At 43.2% G+C, this 23,514-nt stretch overlaps 1 protein-coding gene across 1 annotated transcript in view; it reads left to right on the plus strand.

Annotated features, from left to right (window-relative positions):
* KDR (kinase insert domain receptor) overlaps window positions 1–16,870 on the plus strand; it is a 46,701-nt gene extending 29,831 nt beyond the window's left edge. The window contains exons 21-30 of the mRNA XM_043572622.1: window positions 332–485; window positions 2,384–2,481; window positions 4,898–5,020; window positions 5,172–5,283; window positions 5,475–5,574; window positions 5,976–6,081; window positions 7,180–7,331; window positions 12,367–12,466; window positions 13,201–13,286; window positions 15,194–16,870. Of these exons, the coding sequence (XP_043428557.1) occupies window positions 332–485; window positions 2,384–2,481; window positions 4,898–5,020; window positions 5,172–5,283; window positions 5,475–5,574; window positions 5,976–6,081; window positions 7,180–7,331; window positions 12,367–12,466; window positions 13,201–13,286; window positions 15,194–15,416 (1,254 nt within the window). The 3' untranslated portion in view covers window positions 15,417–16,870. The remainder of the gene's footprint in view (window positions 1–331; window positions 486–2,383; window positions 2,482–4,897; window positions 5,021–5,171; window positions 5,284–5,474; window positions 5,575–5,975; window positions 6,082–7,179; window positions 7,332–12,366; window positions 12,467–13,200; window positions 13,287–15,193) is intronic.
* Window positions 16,871–23,514: the final 6,644 nt, after the last annotated feature.

Raw genomic sequence — 23,514 nt, forward strand, 5'->3', positions numbered from 1 at the left:
AGTCCGTAAGTTCGAGCCACGTGTTGTGCTCTGCCCTGATGGTGCAAAGCCTGCTTGGGATTCTGTCTTCCTCTCTGTCCCTCCCTGCTTTCTCTCTCTTTCAAGACAGGTAAAAAATAAACTTAAAAAATAAAACAAAGAAGGAGCTAGGCTTCATGGAAGAAAATTTATTATGTAGAACATTTGCCCAAAATTTCAGCCCAGAGATTCCATATTCTTGCAATTGATGTCCTTCTTGTCTGCTTTTAATAGTTACAATTATTTTTATAGTTTACTACATTTGAGACATCTTGTTTGTATTCAAAGAATTTGTTCATTTGCTTCATTGTAGACCAAAGGGGCACGATTTCGTCAAGGGAAGGAATACGTTGGGGAAATCACTATGGATCCGAAACGCCGTTTGGATAGTATCACGAGTAGTCAGAGCTCAGCCAGCTCTGGATTTGTTGAGGAGAAATCCCTCAGTGATGTGGAGGAAGAGGAAGGTACCTGTCATTGCTTTCTTCATACGTAACGCATGCTTTTGCAGAAAAGAGAAGGTGATAAGGTGTTATGAGGAATTTTGTCATGGGAAAAGTTCAATACTCCCTAAAACTTGAAAGAGACCTGAATTTTGAGACTCCCACCATTCAGTCTTTCAAAAGTGAAGTGTGGAAGCCCTAAATAAGCAGCTGGCTAGGTTGTGAGGCAAAGCACAGAGAGCCTGAGAAATCTCAGGACCCCACGAGGGCTAAGCAGTCGACCATTAAACCAGTGCTTTGAAACTATTGGTTCAACATGGAGTAGCGGGAGGGGCTCAGCGCTCTGTTCCTGAGGGACAAAGGAGGCTCTCTGGTGGTTGATTAGCCTCCCCATTACCCTCAGCAGTTCAGCCCCATCCTGCCTAAGTCACCAGCACAACACAAGACTTTCCATTAAGTATACCCAACCTCTCCGAGGTGGTGTAGGGGTCACCTGCTGTTTCTACCCCAGTCCAGGTGACTTATCAACCACACTTCCTCAGAGGAGTCTTGGTAAACATATTTTTCTTTATCCAGTTATGCTTCCAATGATATTTTAGTGCTCTCTGGGAGTAGAGCTGTATTCCCAAACTTCCAAGACTTCTTTCAGCTCCAGGATACACTATCTGCTTCCTTCAGAAGGAGCAGAGACATCTCCATAGATATAGAGATGGGGCTTCCTGACATCTGGCTCCTCTTGAGGCACGAGCTTAAAAGAACCCAGTCGTGAAATAGTGGAAGAAACCTGCTTCCATTTCCCTTGACGCGAGGCTACAGATAGACCTTAAATCTGGCTTCTTCCTCTTAGAAGCCAAATGGGCTGTGCCAAGCTGGAACTTGGCCTAGAGGAATGTGGAGAGGCTATCTGGACCTCATGCAACCTCTGTCCCATCTTTCTCACAAAATGGTGGTCAGGGCACAGGAAACCCAAAGGATTGAGGAATTAAGTTGGAGTAGAAAGGGTGATGGCCTGGAATGTGTCCTCCCATTTCTTCATTTGGAAAATGGAAGGGTTTCACTAATTGTTCACTGAGCGCCCTCTAGCCCTAAGCATAAAGAAATCCTTGAGAAAATGGTTCACAGTCTTTTTAATACAAGAATATTATTTCATGGAGTTTTCATTAACTCCGGTATTTGTCTCTAGGAGAGAAACCATGTCTTATCTTATCTGACCAAAGTCAAGAGATCATGTCGAAACACCCATTAATGTCTTCGTGTTTATTTGTACCAGTTGCACGGAAGTAAATACCACCAGTTTACGCAAATCCATCTTTCCCTCGAAGTTCCTGTCATCTCTCATTCATATCCTTGGAGGGAGAAAAAGCATCCTCTCAGCCCTGTTTTAAAGTGTTTACAGCACTTTCTCAGCTTGAAAGTGAGAGAAGTAAATATATTTCTGGTATTTTTAGTTATCTGTTGTCGATTATAGTCCGACCTTTGGCCTTTGTCCCAGGACAAAGCCTGGAGAGAACAGATTCAATGACCCTGAATATTGTTGTTTTATTTTTAGAGTTCTTGATAGGAAACTATTGTTTATCCCTCTGGGTACATGAAAAAAAAAACAACAGTTTGAAACAGCAAACTTGAAAAAGTCCTCTCTCACCCCCTGCTATCTTTGCCAAATTTACCTCCCTCTGCCTCCTGGATTTGCTGGTTCCATTTGACTAAGATGGAAAAACCAACATTTTTTTTGCTAAGGAGTATGATGCAAGCTAATAATACTGGGATCCAGCAACCTTGCAGAAGATACAGGCATTTTCTGTCTGCTTCTGTTTCCAGAAGCTTAACTCCCAAGTTTTCAAATGAAGATTATTCTCACAAACTTAGAAACGCATAGTTTCTGGTGGCAATACTGATCTCTGTCCTTCTGCATCTTCCAACAGTTTCTGAAGATCTGTACAAGAACTTCCTGACCTTGGAGCATCTCATCTGTTACAGCTTCCAAGTGGCTAAGGGCATGGAGTTTTTGGCGTCACGGAAGGTAAGACTGCTCAGGGGGAAGCAAAGCATGTCTTCAGATCACAGATTCGGAAGTAAGGTGTTCAGTGCCAGCCGCTGGTGTGTGTTTCAAACTGTAATTCATCGTCCACTCCTGGGCCTATTGGAAGAGTTCTGTTGGGGAGACCCCACTTCTGCTAATTTCAGGAGGTGTAGGGATTTCATGACATCAGTTCATGTGATCAACACTTACTGAACATCTACGAAGGGCAGGCGGTCTTGTAGGTACTAAGAAGACTGTGTGAACAAACAGGCAAGATAGGAGTTCACGTCCTATCGGGTGGAGCAAACGGTGAACAATGTAAACAAGTCAAATACATAGTAGGTTGGATGGGAATAAGCACTGTGGGGAAAAATAAGCAGGAAAGGGCTACAGAGTATACAGGACTGGTATGTTTGTGTGTGCATAGGCTTCTGTGTTTGTGTACATCAATTTTAAACAAAGTGAACAAGGAAGGCTTTATAAGAACGTGACATCTGAGCAGTGACCTGGAAGAGGTGAGGGACTGAGCCTTGCAGATATCTTAGCGTAGGAGAGTGTATTTTTAATTTATTTTACATTCATCACCATCCATCAAAAAGTATTTGTTAGTGGTATAATTAGAAACCAGGAAGGACAGGCCTTAGATGTGAGCGATTAAAAAAGCTAAACTTAGAAAAGTAGGCCAAACAAAGACTGAGGTGGGGACGTGACAAGTTACAAATATTCCAAAGGTTGTAAACACCACGGATTCCAGCCTCTGGAAAGGGTAGAATGGATGGTTTTATATTAAGCAAGAAAAATTCAAATTAAGTTTCAGGAAAAGGGATCAGTTGACAAAATGCATTTGCTGCACCCTCCTGGTGGGGGAAGAAAGACTTAATGTTTTTGCTTTTCTTTCTAAATTAGAGTGAAATCTCTAACCCATTTTTCTCTGAATCTGAAAGCTTGTCGCAGCTTTTTGAGCCTCCAGATCTCAGATGTTTCTGTGGGGGGAGGTCTTGTCTCCTTTTTCCCAAAGGGAAGGATTTTCCTATGGAGAAAGGCCCTTTGCCTTTCTTGGAGATTCTAATTTTATTTCACTATTTTTTTTTTTTTTTAAAGGCCAGAGCCTGCCATTTGGTCAGGATATCTTTCGACTGGGAAGGGAATCGGGCAGGGGACCTTTAACTTTTCTCACATCTGTCGGCTGGTTTCTTGAACACCACCTGGTTGTTAGCCTAAAAAAAGGAAGCTCTTTGGTTGGGGGAAAAGTAGGGAGGACTGGCTGTTTTTTGGAATCTCCTGTCTTGCTCGGTCATGCTTGCCAGTGTGCTTTTGAATATGCCTCTTTCATTAAAAAAAATTTTTTTTTAATTATCAGTTTTTGAGAGAGAGAGAAAGAGAGAGAGAGAGAGAGAGTGAGTGTTGAGTGAGTGCACAAGCGGGGGAGGGGCAGAGAGCAAGGGAGACACAGAATCCAAAGCAGGCTCCAGGCTCTGAGCGGGTCAGCACAGAGCCCAATGTGGGGCTCAAATTTACAATCGGATGACCGATTGAGTCACCCAGGTGCCCCTGAATATGCCCTTTTCAGAGGGAAGTAGTATACAGACTCAAGGTGTGGGTGTTCAGCAATGCCTGGCTCCCATGGTCACTCCTGCATGGACTTCAGAATCCTCTGAGCCTTTCATTCATTTATAAGTGTTCCCTGAGACTCTATTTCCTCATGAATCTACCAGGTGGAGCTAAAGTTGCTCAGTAGTAGGAGGCTACATGACGATGTGGGATATCGGGAAGGGAGAAACTGAGCAAAGGAAAAGAGTAGAGAGAAAGCAAGAGGAACTCACTTTTCTTCTTTGGTGCGCCTGAGAGCCAACTTGACCACTGAGAGGCTGAAATGTCTTTTGTAGACCTTTATGATGACCCAACAATTTGAAAACAGGATGAGCCCCACGGGGCATGGTTTATCAGAGCTGCTCAGCTTCAGTTCCATGTGGAATGGGGAAACCAACAAAGGGCACCAAACCGATGAGAGCCCCTTGTTCCTGGTTTCCGTGCATTCATTCGAAATAACTTCCATTCTAGGGCCTCCTTAGAATAACAGGTTTTAACCATATATGGTGCCAGGCCAAAGGGATATGTGGATGTGACCAGAAACACATTCTTGATTGTGTCCAAGAGAAGTCTATTTATGACTCCATGATCATGCTATAACTTAATTATTTAATTCCAGAGTCTGGGGCTGTTTATGGAATAAGCAGATGTGTGTGTCTCAGCGAAAGTCAGACTTTTTTCCTGAAGTGTTGATGAAAGACATTAGCCCAGTGCTTGTTAATCAGTTAGTTTTCTGATGTGGATTTTTTTGAGCATGAGGTCACAACAGATGCAGAAGAGATCAGCTGTTCTGAGACCTAACACACACACACGATTCTTTTTGCAGTGTATCCACAGGGACCTGGCGGCACGAAATATCCTCTTGTCGGAGAAGAACGTGGTTAAAATCTGTGACTTTGGCTTGGCCCGGGATATTTATAAAGATCCAGATTATGTCAGAAAAGGAGATGTAAGTTTCAAAGATGAACCCATTGATCTGTTAAATTGCAGGATCCACATTCCTCTTTGCAAGCTTCAGGACCTGTGTTGGGAACAAAGGAAGTTTTTTCTTCAGATATGTGCTAAGTTGGGTTCTGATTCCTTGTCTTCTGCCCTCTTAGGCTCGCCTCCCTTTGAAATGGATGGCCCCAGAAACAATTTTTGACCGAGTGTACACAATTCAGAGTGATGTGTGGTCTTTTGGTGTTTTGCTCTGGGAAATATTTTCCTTAGGTAAGTCACTTCGTTTTGTCCCTCCATCCATATTCCAAATAGAATAGATATATTCTATATATTCCAAATAGAATGATATAAGTCAGTGGCCTGACACATATATGAACATATATGATGTTCAAGAATCAGGCTGAGGGTTTTCTATAAAAGAAAATCAAATCAAATAATGTCCTATTCCTATTTTATTCTAGGTGCTTCTCCATACCCTGGAGTAAAGATTGATGAGGAATTTTGTAGGCGATTGAAAGAAGGCACTAGAATGAGGGCCCCTGATTATACCACACCAGAAATGTAAGACTTTGGAAGTGTCTTTCTATCCTTTCTTTTCTTACAAAAATTCTCCCTTCCCAGAAGACTTTTCATGATACAGACCTCTTTCATGACCCAGTCTGTGTCCTACTTGTCCCTGGAAGTCTTCCTTGATAATCTGAAGTAGAGAGTCATCTCTTCTTGAAACAACAACCCTATTATCGATACCAACCAGTTAGCTCCCATTAGATGTTGATTTATAGCATTTTCTGTACATGATACTCCAAGTGTAGGACTCTGTGTTTTATACAGTGCGGTGTTACTGTTTAGCATCTGGGCTCATGGTGGACGTTTCATAGATGTTTACTCGTTCGAGTGTTTATTTTCAACATCAGATGAGGAAGACGGAGGCAGTTAATGACATTAGTGTTTTGCTTCTCTAGGTACCAGACCATGCTTGACTGCTGGCATGGGGAGCCCAGTCAGAGACCCACGTTTTCAGAGTTGGTGGAACATTTGGGAAATCTGTTACAAGCTAATGCTCAGCAGGTTCGTGACCTCCACCCAAGAAGCGTATACAAGGGTTCCTCTCCTCCCTAGATCTCACGGCCACCACGCTGTCCTCTCAGCCACTGAAAAAGGAGCCATATTCTTGCAGATCTGAGCAGCAATGATTTTTTAAAATCTATAATTTCTCTTTTAGATAGATGAGATCCTAATGAGGTCCTAATCCATAACCTGGGAGCAGACCACTCGTTCCTCCTGATGTATCTTTTTGTTGTCTTCAGATGCTCTCCTAAAGTTAAAAAAAAAAAAAATCGTTGACCCACAGAATATCAACAAGGGGTGGGATTTCAAGGAATTTAATACACTGTGCAGGCAAAACTGCATCTGAACCCTGCAAAGTACGAGGCATTTTTCTTAGTAAAATCCCAGGCCCCCATCACTTTCATTGGAGGATTTTAGAATTGTTAACCTTTACCATTAGAAAGTTATTTAATCTCCAGTCAGTGCCTCTTACCACCAGGAATGGAAGCCAATTTCCTCCTGCTTTTCTTTTGAACAGGTAGGGAACAATGGGTCAAATCTGTTTTTATCAGTAAACCTTTTGAACGTTTAAAGGTATCAAATTGCCCTTTATTTCTTTCTCTTGATGAAATAATGTTAAATTGTGCAACCTTTTCTCAGAAGACCCATTTTCCCGCACACTTATTGCTTTTCTCTAGCCTGTCATCAGATTTTCCATTGCCTTGAAATGTAGAGGCTAAAATTGGATGATCTGCCCTTTAAAAGACCTGGCTCGCATAGGTAGGGCTTTGTGAAGAAATGATTCCTCAGCTCTCCGTGCTTTGCCGCTACGCGTATGGCCCCAGCCTGCTTTGTCTTCCTTGTAACCACAGTCCTCTGTGGCTCCCTTGCTCATCTTGTTTTTACATTATCTCTTTTACCGTACTTTCATATACGTGTCCCTTTCAAGTGCCCTTTTGTTTTTGACAAACCATTTTGAATGTTGTCTTAAAGTTCTACATTCAGATATGAAAGCGACCTGCCCGCTAACCAAGAAGCCCCCTTGGCCTTTGTTTCTCATGAAAAGGCTCTTGAGGGGCTGAAGCCATAACAATAGCATCGCTGTGTTTGTTGTTTCAGGATGGCAAAGACTATATTGTTCTCCCGATATCAGAGACTTTGAGCATGGAAGAGGATTCTGGACTCTCTCTGCCTACCTCACCTGTTTCCTGTATGGAGGAAGAGGAAGTGTGTGACCCCAAATTCCATTATGACAACACAGCAGGAATCAGGTACTGTATATGGTCAACATCCCCTAGGGGAGCTGGCATGTCAAGGTTCTTTGGGGAGGGGATGGAAGGAAGGCGTTTTCTAAAGCTGCTGCACCCCACTTCCACATTTAACCTTAGCCCCAAGGCTGCTATAAAGGGAAGTGCTCCTTGAAGAGGGCCGGGGTAGGTGAGTTTCTTCCCATCTGTGGTCCACATTGCTGCCATAGCTGTTCCGTTAGAATTCTAAGCCCTGCAGCTGCAAATAGCTGGAATGCCATAGTTTGTTAATCTCCAGAAAAAGAGGCCAGTTTTATATAGACATCTGTATTTAAATTATCCCCATGTACTCTTTTATTAATGTGAATTAAACGGCTTAGGAAAGATTCAGGAAGGAAGAGTTTTATGCATATATGAAAACACACTTGTGCCTCTCTGGCTAGGGTGCAGTCTGCCAGGGGGATGTGTCCTGAATTTGACTGGACAGCACATCTTCCGAAGCCCCTCCCTAGTCTGATTTTCAGCATTTTATTTGCATAATGGGACTTCTGGGCTTATTTGAAACACATGCACTGCAGTCCTCGCCTGATTTGTAAAGGGGTTCTGAAGGCAGCTTCCTTTCTTCTCTCTCCCAGCACCTGTGCATGAGGCAAGAGTCGGTATGGTTTCTGCCATATAATAGTCAAATTGTCTTTTACTAAGCCTGGGACGTCGTGTCTTTGCTTTGTTTCTTTTCCCACTCTTGTGGGTGTTTTCTTCCTGTCACTGGACCCCCTGACAGCACAGTCCAGCCTGCCCTCTTGAGTGTGCTGTGGCTGCAGGGAGGGGCGCGGAGCTCTAGGTCTGCCGGGCTGCCAGGGGGTGGGGGGGGGGGGCCCTGGGCCCCTTGACCCGTGGGATCCCATGGGGTGGCGGGAACACTGCCGGAGTGGGTAGAGGCTGACAGGCGAGCTGACCATTGAATCTGTGTCAAGAACTTTCAGCGTTTCTCGAAGAACTTTTCCTTACGTTATCGGATTTTGCTCACGGGATAACTCTCAGCGTTAGGCCAGGTAGAAACTATGATCTTTTCTTGATGTAGATGTTGAATGTGAGGCTCAGGGCAATCGCTTGGTGGAAAGAAAACTTGGTGGTTAAAGATCCAGATTTTAGAGGCAGGTAGAACTGGTTGGACCCCAAGTATGCCTCTTAGAGACCTGGCGCACATCTTCACTGGGACCCAGGTGAAGACACTGGTGTTCAAAAATTATTATTTTGAGAATTACATGGTATATTGTATTTCTAAGTGGCTGGCACTCAGAGCACTCAGTGCACGATAGCGATTAAGCAAGCTGCTTAAAATCGCATCTCCCAGACAAATCCAGTTCCTCTGATACCTGTCTGAGTCCTATTGTCTGCCACACCCAGTGGGACCCTCAGAGAGAAAAATTAATGAACTGAAAACCAGTAATTCCACTCTCACGCTTAAAAACCTTTAGTTCAAAGAGCTTGGGTGGCTCAGTCGATTAAGCGTCTGACTCTTGGTTTCAGCCCAGGTCACCATCTCACAGGTGATGGGATCGAGCCCTCTGTGCTGACAATGTGGAGAGACCGTCTGTTTCTCCCTGTCTCTTAGCCCCTCCTGCCGCCCCCCCCCCAAAATAAATAAACTTAAAAAACAAAACAAAACAACACCAAAACCCTCTAGTTCAAGCTTGGCTGGCCTTCTGGGGGTGGTAGTTATTCCTGCAACATCACTGCCTTCTGCCCGATCAGAAAGCCATTTGATCATCAGCCATATTCCTTGGGTTTTTTGTGACCAGGTGGAGTGAGGACCTGAGCCGGCAGCCTCTTGGCTCGCTTGGACGCTTTGCATATGGTGCCAAGAGTCGATGAGGTCATGTTGGTGTAATGGAAGTGCCGAACGCAATGCCGGATCTAAGTCAGGGCTGCTAACACTTATCCCCAGAAGCGTGGACAAATGTGACACCACACTCTGAGCATAGGCCTGGCTCCTATTTTCTGTCTGTGATTTTCGAATTGGTCTTTTCCAGTCCAGTTTCTCTTTTAGCCAGCCATAATTTGAAAAATAAAATGGAAATTGGAATCTTTTGTCTGCACCCCCTCTCAGCTGCCTCCACCTTTTTTCCTTTTGTAAAAACAAGACTCCACAGTCACAGTCGAATCATCGGGGTTAAAAGAAACCCAGAATGGAGGCATCTGCACATGGCACACCTCATGCTGAGGCTCTCTTTGGGTTCTGCTTCCCTGGGGAAGACCAGAGATGAGGCTGGGGTGCTTCTCGGCGGACTTGTTCTCTCCTTTTTCACATTTCCAGTCAGGTCGGAAAGCTGAGGAGTCTTTCTCATTCGTTTCCTCTTTATAGTTTTCAGTCTCCTTGCATTATAAATAGAGCTGGACAGAGGCACTGCTGTGGGCACCGACCTCCTGATCCGTGGCCCCTTTAAATTATTTAAAAATATTTGTTCTACATTTATTTGGGGAAGAGGCTGAGAGGTGTGTGGGGGAGGGGGGAGGGGGACGGATCGCTGGTGTCTAGACTCAGCTTTGCCTCTAATTTCCCGTGTGGATCAGCTCTGGCCCCAAGTTTGCATGCCTTCTGCAAGAAAACACATATTAATTGGACTCATCTTTCCATGAGGGCAGTTTGGGGACCATCTGTGCTTGCTCCATCATTTCCCCAGGGAGTTTCACCTCCTACTCCAAGCAGCTTATCAAAGATTTCTTTTCTCTCCCAGAGAAAGGTTTTGGCACATACCATTTTTCTTCATTTTGGTTAATTGCTGGTGATGATTAAGTGCTCCTGTGGATTGATGTCTGGGACTGCCTCCTGGCTAGATGTTCCTGAATTTGGCTGTGAGATCAGATTGCTTGAAATGAAACTGTCCTTTCTCCACCTTCTGTCTGTCCGCTCCCCCGCCCTGTTCCCACCGCGTGGTCAGTGGGTGCGTGGGAGAGAGCAGTGCTGTGCGCATAGTAGGTGCTCAACAAAGACTCGAACAATCACATCCATTGTTCTCTTCTACTTTTTCCTTCCTGCTACTTTTCCAAGGGAGTCAGTGTGGAGTAGGGTAGCAAAACAAAACGAAACAATGGGCTTTAGAATGTGAAGGCCAATTTCATATCCCAATTCTAACCATTTCCTCCCTAGGTCTCAGCTTCCTCGACTTTTTTCCAAGACAGCTGCATTACTGCCCAAGCTTACCCTCTCTAGTTGATTCTATATCCTGAATATCTCTGGGATGTGTCTACTTCTCCAAACCCTGTTGGCATCACCTTTCTTAGGCTGCCCTACTTTCTCCTAGATACGTGGAAAAGAGCCCCCCAATTGGTCTCATGGCCTCTGTTTTCACCTTCCTGTACCCAGAGCCATTTTTCTAAAGGGCGCATCTGACTTTGTTAGTCTCAGGCTTCAAATCTTTCAGTGGCTGCTTATAACCCTCAAAATAATAATCCAGATATTTTAGTTTTGTGATTTTGGACAAGTTCCTTAACCTTTTGATGCTTCGGTTTCCTCATCTGAACTTGGGATAGTAATACCCACCCCTGACAGGTACCATTTATGAAGGTGCTATGAGATAACAGTTGAGGAGCATTTTAGCACAGTGCCTGGCATGTGGTAGATTCTCAGTAAAGGATTCCTGGATCAGGGAATGAGCAAATGAATGGTTAACTATATGGTACCAATAGTTTTTGGCAATAGTCCGGACTGGACTCAGGAGAGGTGGGCTTTTCTCTCTCTCCTTATTTATTAGGTCCTCCTTTAGGTGGAGTTTCCTGAGGGAAGATGTCACTGGTGAACCTCATTCTCTTCTCTCCGTAAGGGGAGGAACCAGCCTCCTGGGGCAGGGGAGGGAGACTCGATTTCCATTCTCCTCCTTTGGTTCAAGCAAGTCCTCACTCCACTTGGTCACAGAAAACACAAAGAATACGTAACATGTCCAGGAGCCTGCCTGGGGTGGGGGCAGTATGCAGGGACGAGCGTGAAGAGTGAATTTGCTGTCCCTTGCTGTGAAACAGACGGACTTCCTTTCTCTCCACTTGGGCTGTCGGTGATCTTAACAGGATCACTCAAGACTCACCCAAAGCCACATGGTAGGGAAGGAGCACCCCCAGAAAACAGGTGATATGGTGTCTGACAAGTCCCATTCTTTGAACTCCTGAAGGAAGCTGGTATCCTTTGGAATTCAAGGAGGAAAACAAGCTTTGGCTGATAGAGCGTCGTTCCTTCTGAGAACATTTGCCACCCACCTCATCAGTCCTCCAGATATCTTTGTGAGTGAGGGAGAGAAAGCTATTACCAACACATTTTAGAGGCAGAGCCACCGAGGCAGAGAAATATTCACGACTTTCCCAAGTATGTGTAGTCAGTGGTAGACTTTGAAATAGACACAATATCTCATGACTCTTAAACCACACTGCCTTTTCCCAAGACCAACAATTCTGTGGGCTGAAAATAGGGGATTGTGAGACAGCCCACCATCCCATCTACGCACTAAGCCTCAATTACATGCAGAAGGAGGAGGTTGTCTCCAGATCCTGCTGGGTTCAGTGTCCTTTCCGGAACCCAGGTGAGATTCAGTAAGATCTTCAGGTGTCTCCTCTGCCCATCTTTCACTGAATGGTTGCTCTGTGAGCGTTATCTAGAAAAACATTTCTGGAGATGGCCAGAAAGATGTGTAACACTCGGCAGTGTGTTGAGAGCCCGGTGGAGGAACCTCAGGCCATCAGGAAGCCAAGCAGAAGGCAGTTGATCACTTGCTTTGCTGATGTTGTCTTTAGTCCAGCCCTGGTCCTCAGAAATATGATTCAAAGGAATGGGAGCTCATCTAGGCCCCTCACTTATATTATACTTTTAAATAGGCTTTTACAGGAAATTAAGCCTTCAATGTGCACTAGCAGAGAAAGATTTTTGTTTTGTTTTGTGTTTCTTTTTCCAAAGGATGTTTTGAAGGTTGCTATTAAACTTGTGGTTGAAAGATAATGAACTTAGGTATCACTTTTGGTATCTGCAGCCAAATATACCACCACTAAAATATAAATATTTGTTCTTTTGCAGTCAGTATCTGCAGACCAGTAAGCGAAAGAGCCGGCCCGTGAGTGTAAAAACATTTGAAGATATCCCGTTGGAAGAACCAGAAGTAAAAGTAATCCCAGATGTAAGTACATCTTTTAAAAATAGTCTTAAAAACAATACAAAGGATGAAATGTTAGCTAGATAAATATTAGCCTAAGCGTTAGAGTCTTGGGGCCTCATTATAAGGCTGTCCTTGAGGGTATGTGTCATGGGCTCATTATGGAGGTGGCACTGATCAGCGCCCCCCCTTGCTTTTTACATAAGTACAGTCCCTGGCCCAAGTTTCTAGACAGTCTAGCGCCATGCACAATTCCACTCAAGTGTAAATAGTATCGTTGAGAAAAGAGGGATGGAAACAGGTCTCCTCAGCTGCTTCTTCCTAAATTCTTTTCTTCCGGGCCTGGGTTTACTACTAGGAAGTGGTTGTGCTCCTTGTGGCTTGTACAGTTTCGGGCTATGATATTTTTACCTCCCTCTGTTGAACCCTGGAGAGTATTGTCTGATAGATGGGTTAAGAAATCAATTTAATTGGAGCTCCTGGGTGGCTCAGTCGGTTAAGCGTCTGACTTCGGCCCAGGTCATGGTCCCACGCTTCGTGGGTTCGAGCCCCGCATCGGGCTCTGTGCTGACAGCTCAGAGCCTGGAGCCTGCTTCGGATTCTGTGTCTCCCTCTCTCCCTGCCCTGCCCCTGCTTGCACTCTGTCTCTCTGTCTCCCAAAAATAAATAAATATTAAAAAATAAATAAATAAATCAGTTTAATTAATTGGTCAGTGTGCACACTCATCAATTGTGCCATCTCATTGTCTCTTAAAAAGGACAACCAGACGGACAGTGGTATGGTTCTTGCATCAGAAGAGCTGAAAACCTTGGAAGACAGAACCAAATTAGCTCCATCTTTTAGGTAAGCCACATAGAAAAGACAAAGCTCAACAGGAATTTTTGGAAGGAACTTAGGACTTTTTGTAGGGACAGTTTTCCCTTTTTGTGTCTTTGGTAGGACAGCCACATAGAAGAGACAAAGCTCAACAGGAATTTTTGGAAGGAACTTAGGACTTTTTGTAGGGACAGTTTTCCCTTTTTGTGTCTTTGGTAGGTAGTCAGATTTGCATCAGCTGAACCAATAAAGAACTGAAACTAATCAAACAAATAAATTACCCGGCAAACCTAAAAAAGAATCTGAAATTCATTAGGGTATTTGGTCAGTTTTTATGAGAATTTATGAATACCAGGGTATTTTTATATTTATATGGTCAGTGGTTTGTATGGTACTGGCTAAATAACAAAGGTCATTGGATGCAACCCATCAAATTGAGATGATAAAAATCTTTGTGGACTCCGAAGAATTTTCAAACCTGTACATAAGTGAGTGCATCTGTCTTTAGAAGTATGATGTATATAAAAAAGAAAAAAAAATAAAATTAAATAAAAAAAAAAAGAAGTATGATGTATAAAAAATAAGCCAGTATCTATTTGTTTGAGATACTTAAATATTATTGGCTGGCTTATTTGGCTTATTGTTATTATTGGCTAATTTATGGGGAAAATACAAAATTTCGTGTTGAATATGATTTCCCCCGTGTGGTTTTGTAGGAATTTGTAGTTGTTTTGAATAGACGTATCTGCTTTTAACCTAACAAATCAATGAAAATCTGTGTAAAAATAGCGAGATGAAGAGCAGTTACCTGTTTGTGAATGAGCTCACTCTAGGTAAGAGTAGAGAAGACTTTGATCTACTTGTAATCGAACCATTTTATAAGATGGGAATACCTACGGGTTATGAGGGATGTTCACTTAAAGAAAACAAAAATAAAATGAGCCACTGTGCAATTTTTTGTTGGCTTTCGGCCCAAGGTAAGAAATTGTTCGAGCCAATCATGTGTTTCACTCATTGATTTAAAATGTGTTTATTCAGCAGTGACTATGTGCCAGCTACGATGCCATTGTTTGAGGCATTAACCTCATGTGACTGAGGTTGGATTGAACGAGAAATTGTATTTCTAGTTATTTGAAATAACTTTCAAACCATATATGAACATAGAGTGGATGAAATATTTTTTTGGTAGTTTTTAACACGGATAATTTGGTAAAACACGTATGCAGGGGGGAAAAGACCCGTACCTCAGAATGGTTTGAGAAAATGTAAATCCTGAAGTTTTACGCTTTTAGGCTTTGACATGATTATGGTTTGTCGTGATGCCATGCCACTGAAAACATTCTCTAGTTGCTGCTGAGTGATCCAGGCCCCCAGTCCTTCCAAAGAATGTGGTTTTGATGAGTAAAAAGCAGTTTTTGACAGTCTGGCTTGACTGCACACACACGCTTCAACATATTCAAGTTTAAAGTTGCTCAAGAACTTTATTAACACCGCGCACATGCCTTGTAATCCCTAATTGACAGTGTGACGAAAGCAGAAGTGGACTTTCAGAACCTCCCAATTTCCTTTCCCATCATGAAAGAGTCCCTTTGGCTCCTATCATTGTATACAAACCTGTCAATCTGCAAGGCCATAAAAACGTTCCGTTGGTTGGAGCCTTTGCATAACTCAGGAGAACTGCCTTTCATCTCCTCGCAGCCTTGAAAGACTTGGACCTGAATAAGAGGACTTATCTGACACTACTAGTTCATGCTAGTACCTGAAAATAGACATTGTCCGAGTGAACCTGATACGCTGATTAACAAGTGGGAAAGATAGGGGTCGGTGTCTCCAGGGAGATTACAGCCCCCCCGGGGTCAAGAACGGGGTTAGGATGCGAGGGGCAAGGACTGCCTTCTCTCCGCCAACTCATTTGGTTTCCCTGTCTTCCACAGTGGACTGATGCCCAGCAAAAGCAAGGAGTCCGTGGCATCCGAAGGCTCAAACCACACGAGTGGCTACCAGTCCGGGTATCACTCGGACGACACAGACACCACTGTGTACTCCAGCGAGGAGGCAGAACTTTTAAAGCTGGTGGAGATTGGACCACAAGCTGGCAGTGCAGCCCAGATTCTCCAGCCTGACTCTGGACCCGCGTTGGGCTCTCCTCCTGTTTAAAAGGAGGCACCCACGTCCCCCACTCCTGGAAATCACATGAGAGGTGCTGCTCAGATCTTCAAGTGTTGTTCTTTCCACCACCAGGAAGTAGCCACATTTGATTTTCATTTCCTAAAAAAGGACCTCAGACTGCAGGGAGCCAGTCCCCTAGGCATTTCCTAAGAAGATGTTTGTGACTCAAGAATGTGTTTGTGTTTTCTCCCAGTGTTGACTTTCTGTTTATGCGTTGAGAAAGCATGTCTGATGCCTCTTACTCTGGGTCTCTCCGTGGGTTATAACAAAAGGAGTTCAAGGAGTGGCTGCATCTTTCATGAAGTGGCAGGACCCATCTCTGTAAAACCAGAAGATAAACCAGGTGATGCGAGTGCTTTAGGTGTTGAAGATGGGAAAGACCTTGAGGGCCGAGTCCGTCCGAGAAGCTCTGTTTGGGACACATATGGGTCCTCAGCCAAGTCTTACGTGTGGGGTTTGGGTTGGCAGAAAGGAAGATGTTGGCTTGCTCTGAGAGCGGACCGGAGCTTTCAGATGCATTGTGTTGGCCCTGGTGGAGGTGGGCACGGGGTCTGTTAGGAAATGTAAAGGCTTCAGACGAGGTTACTGGTTTTAGAAGGTTGCGTGCTCTTCCCCGTTGGGCTAAATGAGAGCTCCTTGGGCTGTTTCCGACCTCTAATGAGAGTTCCTTCCGGACTCTTACGTGTCTCCTGGCCGAGCTCCAGGAAGGAAATGACGCAGCTCTGGCTCCTTGTCTCCCAGGCCGATCCTTTATTCAGAATGCCACAAAGAAAGGACATTCAGACGGAGGCTCCCTGTCGTGTGGAAGCGTTCTGACTGTATAAACCAGCTTCTGGTTTCTTCTGGATGAATACCCACCTATCTGTCCTGATGCGATATGTCTGAGCCTGAATGCAGTAGGTTCCGTATCAAGCTGTGGTGTCAAAGCTTCAGGAAGGATTTTACTCTTTTGTTCCTTCTCGCCTCCCTGACCCTTCCCTCTCTTCGCACCCCTGATCGGTCAGCATTTTAGTAATTTGGCCTCTACACTCTAGTCAAAGCTGATTTGGTTTGTTCACTCTCTGAATGACTGTTCGCCAGATTTCAAAATTATTTTATCACCAAAGGTTTAACCCCATCTCTTGTATTATTTAGGCTTCTAACATGTAAAGCTATTTCTATTGGTTTCTGCCCTTGTTCTTTCCTTTTTAAAAAAGAAAATGTATTTTTCATTTGGTATCATAGTGTGAGATGCTGGAACCATGACTGTAAAACATGCTGTGGCACATATATTTATAGTCTGTTTATGTAGAAACAAATGTAATATATTAAAACCGTATATTATATATGAGGAACTTTGTACTATTCACATTTTATATCAGTATTATGTAGCATAACAAAGGCCATAATGCTTTCAGCAATAGATGCCATTTTATTAAAAAAAAAAAACTGAAAAACTCCAATGAGTCCCTTTGCAAGGTTGTGTTTCTGTTCTTCTCATTTTGCTCACTTCTAAAGTGGAGGAGGGGGCGACAGAGATAGTTGCCATGTGGTTTTTCATTTTTGCTTGTTTCCTTATTCTTATAAAGGATATTTTCATAAAGTAGTTTATATTTTTGAAACCAATAAATGTATTCTCAGTAAAAAAATAACACAACGGTGTAATATGATCGCAGCTATTTGGAGGGAAAGTACTTCTGCCTTTACCCCTTCCTCTTTCATTGTGCAAATAATTCACGCACATGTGAACTCTCATTATATTCTGAGCATTTTTGAGATTCTTAAAACATGGATGGAGAGATATGTTCTAAGGACTCTAACAGTATTTGTGGCCTTCCAGTAAACCCTGTGCCTGTCACTAAAGCCAACCATGAAAATCAGAGAGTGAGAGATCCTGAGACAGGTGGCCAGACCCAGGAACTGGCGGGAAGTGTGGAGCCTACTTGTCGTTTTCAATGGTGTTTTACTCTATACTTAAAGTGTCAGGACATCAGACCCAATGCCGCCATTTTGAGTGATTATTTTACCTGAATTCGTTGTGTGATTATCTAAAAATCACTGGCATCCATGAGTGTCCCTACTCTTTGAGGTATTTTTTAATACAAGAGTTGTAATGTTTGGATAGTCAAATAAACCTATCATTTTTTGTGGCTTCCTTAGTGCAGAAGTTTTTCTCAATGCTAAAATAAGTTCTCAATGTTCTCCTATCACACTTATGTCCGTGTGGCATTCATTTTTGTATATGGAGGGAGGTAGGAATCTAGCTCTGTTTTCTTCAAGCGGTCATCAATCATGGCAGGACCACATTAAATATACCTCTTGACTAAATAACCTCTTTTCCTCCATGGTTGGGGAAATACACGTTGTACCATTTTCAAACCCTATCATCTCATGGAGGCATTCTGTACAGCTTTATGGTGGAGAAGAGGGTGGCCATGGGTGTCTGTGACTCCCGGGGCAGAGCTTACAGATGTGGGCTGTTGGCCGGGATTAGTGGGTTAGGGTCTCTGACAGACTTTGTTTCACTATCCATCAGGCCTGACCTCGTCTTTCCCGTTAGGACGGTGTCATCCAGTAATGGAATGGAAGAAGAGTCTAGGCGGTTCAAGATAGAGACGACCTCATAGGAAAAGAGAATTTTCTTCATTTTAGGAAAAAAAGAGATTCTGTTTCTCATAAGCAGCCCCTGGCGCTGTCTCCAATGCCTGGAATTTGGACTCAGCTGAAACTTCACACTTTATAAAGAAATGCTTTCAGCACCTCAGGCAGAATGATTAGGAGGTGAGGTTTGGCGCTCTCCTTCCTCTCTCCTCTGTCTTCCGAGACCCTTGTTCTCAGCTCCTTTTCTCTCCTCATTTGCCCCTGTATTGAAGAGAACCTTGTGGCCTTTTAAAGTGCTTCCTTCATGGTCTTATTTTCAGAGCTTGAATTGGAGACATTTGGTGGATTTTAGGTGCGGCTCCGTCCCCGCTTGGCTCCTGGCCCCTCACCTTCTCTCCCTTTTCTTGCTTTGTTCTTCTGCCTCCTTTCAAACTCCTCTGGCCCTTCACCTTCTGTTTCTCTCTTTCCACTAACCTTCCTCTGCTCTGCTCCCTCCGGCTCCACCCCCTGCAGCCTTTCTCTTACATCATGGCAGGACAGAGAGAGCTGTGGGAGATTTAAGTTCATTACCCAACTAAGTTTTCCTATGAAGGCACATTCCTTTGTCTTCTTCAATGAAAGAAAAGAAGAAAAGTAAAAGTCTCAAACCCACAACTTCGTAGTTAACCCTATTTTCCTGTTTCCCCCAGCAAGTCTTTCTACCTCTCGCTCCCGTATCAGTCTCCAAGATGATACAATGTAGGCAAACCCAGAAAACTAAAGCCTTTGAGAGACTGGCTTTTCAGATACATCTTTGCACATTTGCATGCCCTTTTCCTGTAGGGGCAGTAGGCTTTTAATGTCTATGCTTTCTCCCATACATAGTAAGCACCGCTCAAAGGGGGTTCTAATCTGTTTTTATAACATTGCATTTTCTTTTTTTTCCCTCTCTTTTTTTAAAATTTAAATTCAAGTTAGTTAACATGCAGTGCAGTCTTGGCTTCAGGAGTAGAACCCGGTGATTCATCTCTTACATATGACACCCAGTGCTCATCCTGAAAAGTGCCCTTCTTAATGCCCATCACCCATTTAACCCACCCCCCTTCCAGCAACCCTGAGTTTGTTCTCGGTATTTAAGAGTCTCTTATATGATTTCACTCATATGTGGAATTTGAGAAATATAACAGATGAACATAGGGGAAGGAAAGGAAAAATAAGACAAAAACAGAGAGGGAGGGAAACATTGCATTTTCTACACGAATTTCTTCCACATAAGGGCTTATACATAAGTGAAAATCTGGGCAGTCCTTTTTTTTTTTTTAATTTTTAAATGTTTATTTAATTTTGAGAGAGGAACAGAGTGGGAGCGGGGGAGGGGCAGAGAAACAGAGAGAGAGAGAGAGAGAGAGAGAGAGAGACATAATCCAAAGCAGTCTCCAGGCTCTGAGCTGTCAGCACAGAGCCCAAAGCGGGTCTTGAACTCATGAACTGTGAGATCATGACCTGAGCCGAAGTCGGATGCTTAACTGACAGCCACCCAGGCACCCCTGGGCAGTCTTTTTTTTTTCAACGTTTATTTATTTTTGGGACAGAGAGAGACAGAGCATGAACGGGGAGGGGCAGAGAGAGAGGGAGACACAGAATCGGAAACAGACTCCAGGCTCCGAGCCATCAGCCCAGAGCCTGACGCGGGGCTCGAACTCACGGACCGCGAGATCGTGACCTGGCTGAAGTCGGATGCTTAACCGACTGCACCACCCAGGCGCCCCCTGGGCAGTCTTTTTGAAAGCAGTTTTAAGTCCAGTTGTTTTGGAATATGTTACAGAATTCTCTTAGGTGATAAAGAAATTAAAAAAGGCAAAAAAAAAAAAAAAAGTCATTTACTCTGGGTTTGATGAGAATACAGAGAAGTGGAAGAATCTAGGAGGAGGACCCAGAGAGAAGTCAACAGCCAGGGTGGCCAGAAGCTCTGGAGCGACCCTAGTAGAACATACCAGTCCCAGCAGAGGTCTGCTCAGAGATAAGGGCTCTGACTTAGAAAAAAGTAGTCTAGGGACGACCACAGAGAAGGCAACTATTACGGTAAACTGTGATTCATATCAAACAAATATTAGTGAGAAGACATCGAACTGTGCCTTAGATTTTATTTTCTTCACAATACTACGGGTGACCTCTGTGTAACTTCTCGGCACCATTCAATTGAGTAGTTTCACTCAGATGTGTTTGTTTAAAAATAGGAATGAAAATCTGTGATTTGGTTTTTTTCACTTGGACTTCATTGGTTTATTTCAAGGACTTTAGAACCTAGGACCAGGGTACTTAACTGATAACAGACGTGCTTACTAACACCAATGAGCGCGTACCCCTCATACCTTAATTGTTTGAAGCTCAACTTTTAGATACATTGCAGCAGAAAAAAGGGCAGGGAAGAAGAAAACCGGACTTTGCTCCAGTCTTGTTCCATTCTTTGCTGTGTTCGTCCTCTCCCTTCTTCAGGAAGTGACATTTAGGGAGAATAACCTCAGGAACGTGGGTGGCTTCTTCAGCGTTACAGGTTCTCTCAACTGCCTGAGCCCAAGTGGAGCTCACAGGATATGGGGCATAGAAGGACTCATCCAGAACCCTCTGTGCTATCATGGAGCACCTCTGAAGCTGACATGCCTTATCCCGACAAAGGAGGTTGAAAACATTCCGTCCGTTGCCACAGAGAGAACTTGAATGGAAATGAAAACCCAGATGCAAAATAGGGAATTCTGACTAGATATAGGGTGAGCGATGATATCTCACCTTTGTCCCCTCTCGCTGACAAGAAAATTAGCAGATGGTATCTTGCAGCACATGTTGGCCGCAAGCAAATCGAACCCTTGCGTAGAAATCAAGTACCAAGATTCAAGTACCTTGCTACTAAATTTTTAAAGCGAGTAATATTTTATTTATTTGTTTGTATTTAACTATACTTACAAGAAGCTTACAATGCATCTGATACTCTTTTTTTTTTAAGTTTATTAATATTAACTCGTGTATTTCAAAAGGACCTTAAAGAAAGGTGGAGGCATCACAAGGGAGACTGGGTAGGATACATAAAGGGATCCTCACTGATGGTTTCCAGGAACGTTTGGTAGGCATTTGTGATGTGCAGGTCACCTAAGCAGGCAGTGGTCCTAAATTCCCTTAGCTACATGGGTCAAGAGTTATCAACAGGACCATTGAGAGGAGGAACCCCAATCTTATTCCACAGCTCTCTGCATATCCCTATGATCTCGCCTTAAATTGAGTACAGTTCTCATTATTGGCACATTCTTTATTCAGTCCTTCTTGAGTAAAGACCTGAGTTCAAAAACCTTTTTAGGTATTATAGTACATTGATTCCACCATGGTGGGGGAGGGGGAACTCAACCTGACTTTAGAGTCAGGGTGCGCAAGAGAAAAACCAGGTAAGAAGCCATCTCACAGAAGGCTGAAGAAATTAGGTTTATATTTGTCTGGTTCGCCTCATGTTGCAAAATTTGCATTTGGCTTGTAAAGCGAGATGAGATTCTGATAGGGCTCCAGAATTCCATGTTGGCAGGCATTGTATAGCAACACAGAAGGAATCTTTGGTTTCATCATAAGTAACATTGCATTGTCCTTTATACTACTGCTCTACATTATAAACTTTTCCAGTAGGTGAAAATGCAAAGTACAGAGAGAATACATTCCATCACTGTTGTTAGTTTTACTAGGAATTCTTCAAGAGGGATTATTTTATATAATGACTTCTTCTTGGGCATTTCAAACTATTATCAGGTAACATGCAACATTTCATAAGCACATCTGTTTCACAGATCAAAGTGTACTCCTGTATAAACTGCCCTGAGAAGCTTTTAAGTAGCCTGTGCTTGAAGTCAATAGAAGGGAATTTTCTTTTTAGTCAATCATCGAATAGATGATTGTGCCTTTCCCCCCCTCTCTCCTGTGTGGTATGGTTGGCAAATTGCCTTGAGGATCTGTCACGAAGACAGAAAAAAAGATCCTCATTCTTCCCTTATCACCTTATTCATCAGTGAATTTCTGTGTTCTGCCCAGCTTTCGTTCTCGTAGTCGTTTGCACCAGAGGAGAGCTTTTCTTCTTTGACTGAAGACCAAGGCACCAGGATGTCATGCCAGAAAACATTCCTGAGTCAGATCTGACAGAATTAGTTACTAGTGTTAACTTAAAGTACAGTGAGAATTAATTTTGGATGACATAGGTATTACAGTAAGTTTAGTCATGACGGAACAGAATTTCTACATAAATATATATTAATGGATTTAACTCTCATTATGCTTCTCTGCTTCACGGTGATAGATATTTCAAGTAGCCCTGCAGTCGCTCAGACCCGAGTAGCTGGAAGAACAGAGAACTAACCTTTATCATCTACCGTGGGCCCAGCATGGAGCAATACACTCCTCAGATATTACCTCATTAAATCCTTGCCATAGGCCCTTGTGTTAGGTGCTATTATCAACATGTCACAATCGAAGATTGGCAGTTAAGATGTGAAGCCCCAGCAGGCAAGGTCATGCCAGGATTAAATCCAGGCTACTTATACCTTGGGGACATGTTCACATTTGAGATAGAAACTAGGATGGAATCTTCTATCTTGATGGAAGGCGGTGAGCTGACTCATCCTCTGATAAATCAACTGACCAAATGAAAGGTACATGTTAAGGTGACATGGTACCTTTAAATGTCTTAGTTAATATGTGCTGACTTCAATATTCCCATCTTTCAGGCAGCTTTATCTATAAGATAAATCCAGGAGACAATGACTAAATGTAAAAGCTTAGTGTTGCAATAAACTTCTAACTGCCAGAAGAAGAGGAAAGAAAGTGTGTTCCTTAGTAGCTGTATGGCCTTGGGTGATTTACTTCACCTCTTTAGCCTTACTTTCCTCATCTGGATGGGACTTGAAGGAGATGTGTGTGCAAAGCACCTATCACCCTACCTGATAGGTGGAAGGCATTCAATAAAAGTTACCATTATTTTATTCTTACGATGATGCTGGTGATAGGTAAGTTAGGTAGATTGATAACTTGCTGAATGACGTTTCTCAAAAACTTTTAGTTAATTTACCATCGACAAACTCGATGAGGGTCTAATGGTACTCAATGCTCTCCCTGGTACATTATGTTTTAAAGCTTGCATAAGGATTCTCATAGCATGACGAACAAATCGCTGGATGACAAGTGCCTGGGAAGACTGTAATGTGATAGAGTCAGGATTCGGAAAGAAGTCACCGGTCAGAATTGAAAGGCTGAGTCAAATAAGTCAATTTGATTCTTCTGCACCATGTTTGGGATGGGGCACCATGGCTCAGCGACAGCTTTAAATTGGTTAACAAGTATCAGTTTGGCAAAATTGGTTAGACAATGAATGACCAATATACTAAAACTCAGTTTGTCAAATGATCGGTTTGCCCAATGATCAACTCATCAAGCTATGTACCATTAAACGCAAATCTTTCAATGTTACTTATAAAGTTGACAACAATTTATATTGAAGATT

The sequence above is a fragment of the Prionailurus bengalensis genome, chromosome B1 (genome assembly GCF_016509475.1).
Source record: "Prionailurus bengalensis isolate Pbe53 chromosome B1, Fcat_Pben_1.1_paternal_pri, whole genome shotgun sequence".
NCBI classification, from domain to species: Eukaryota; Metazoa; Chordata; class Mammalia; order Carnivora; family Felidae; genus Prionailurus; species Prionailurus bengalensis.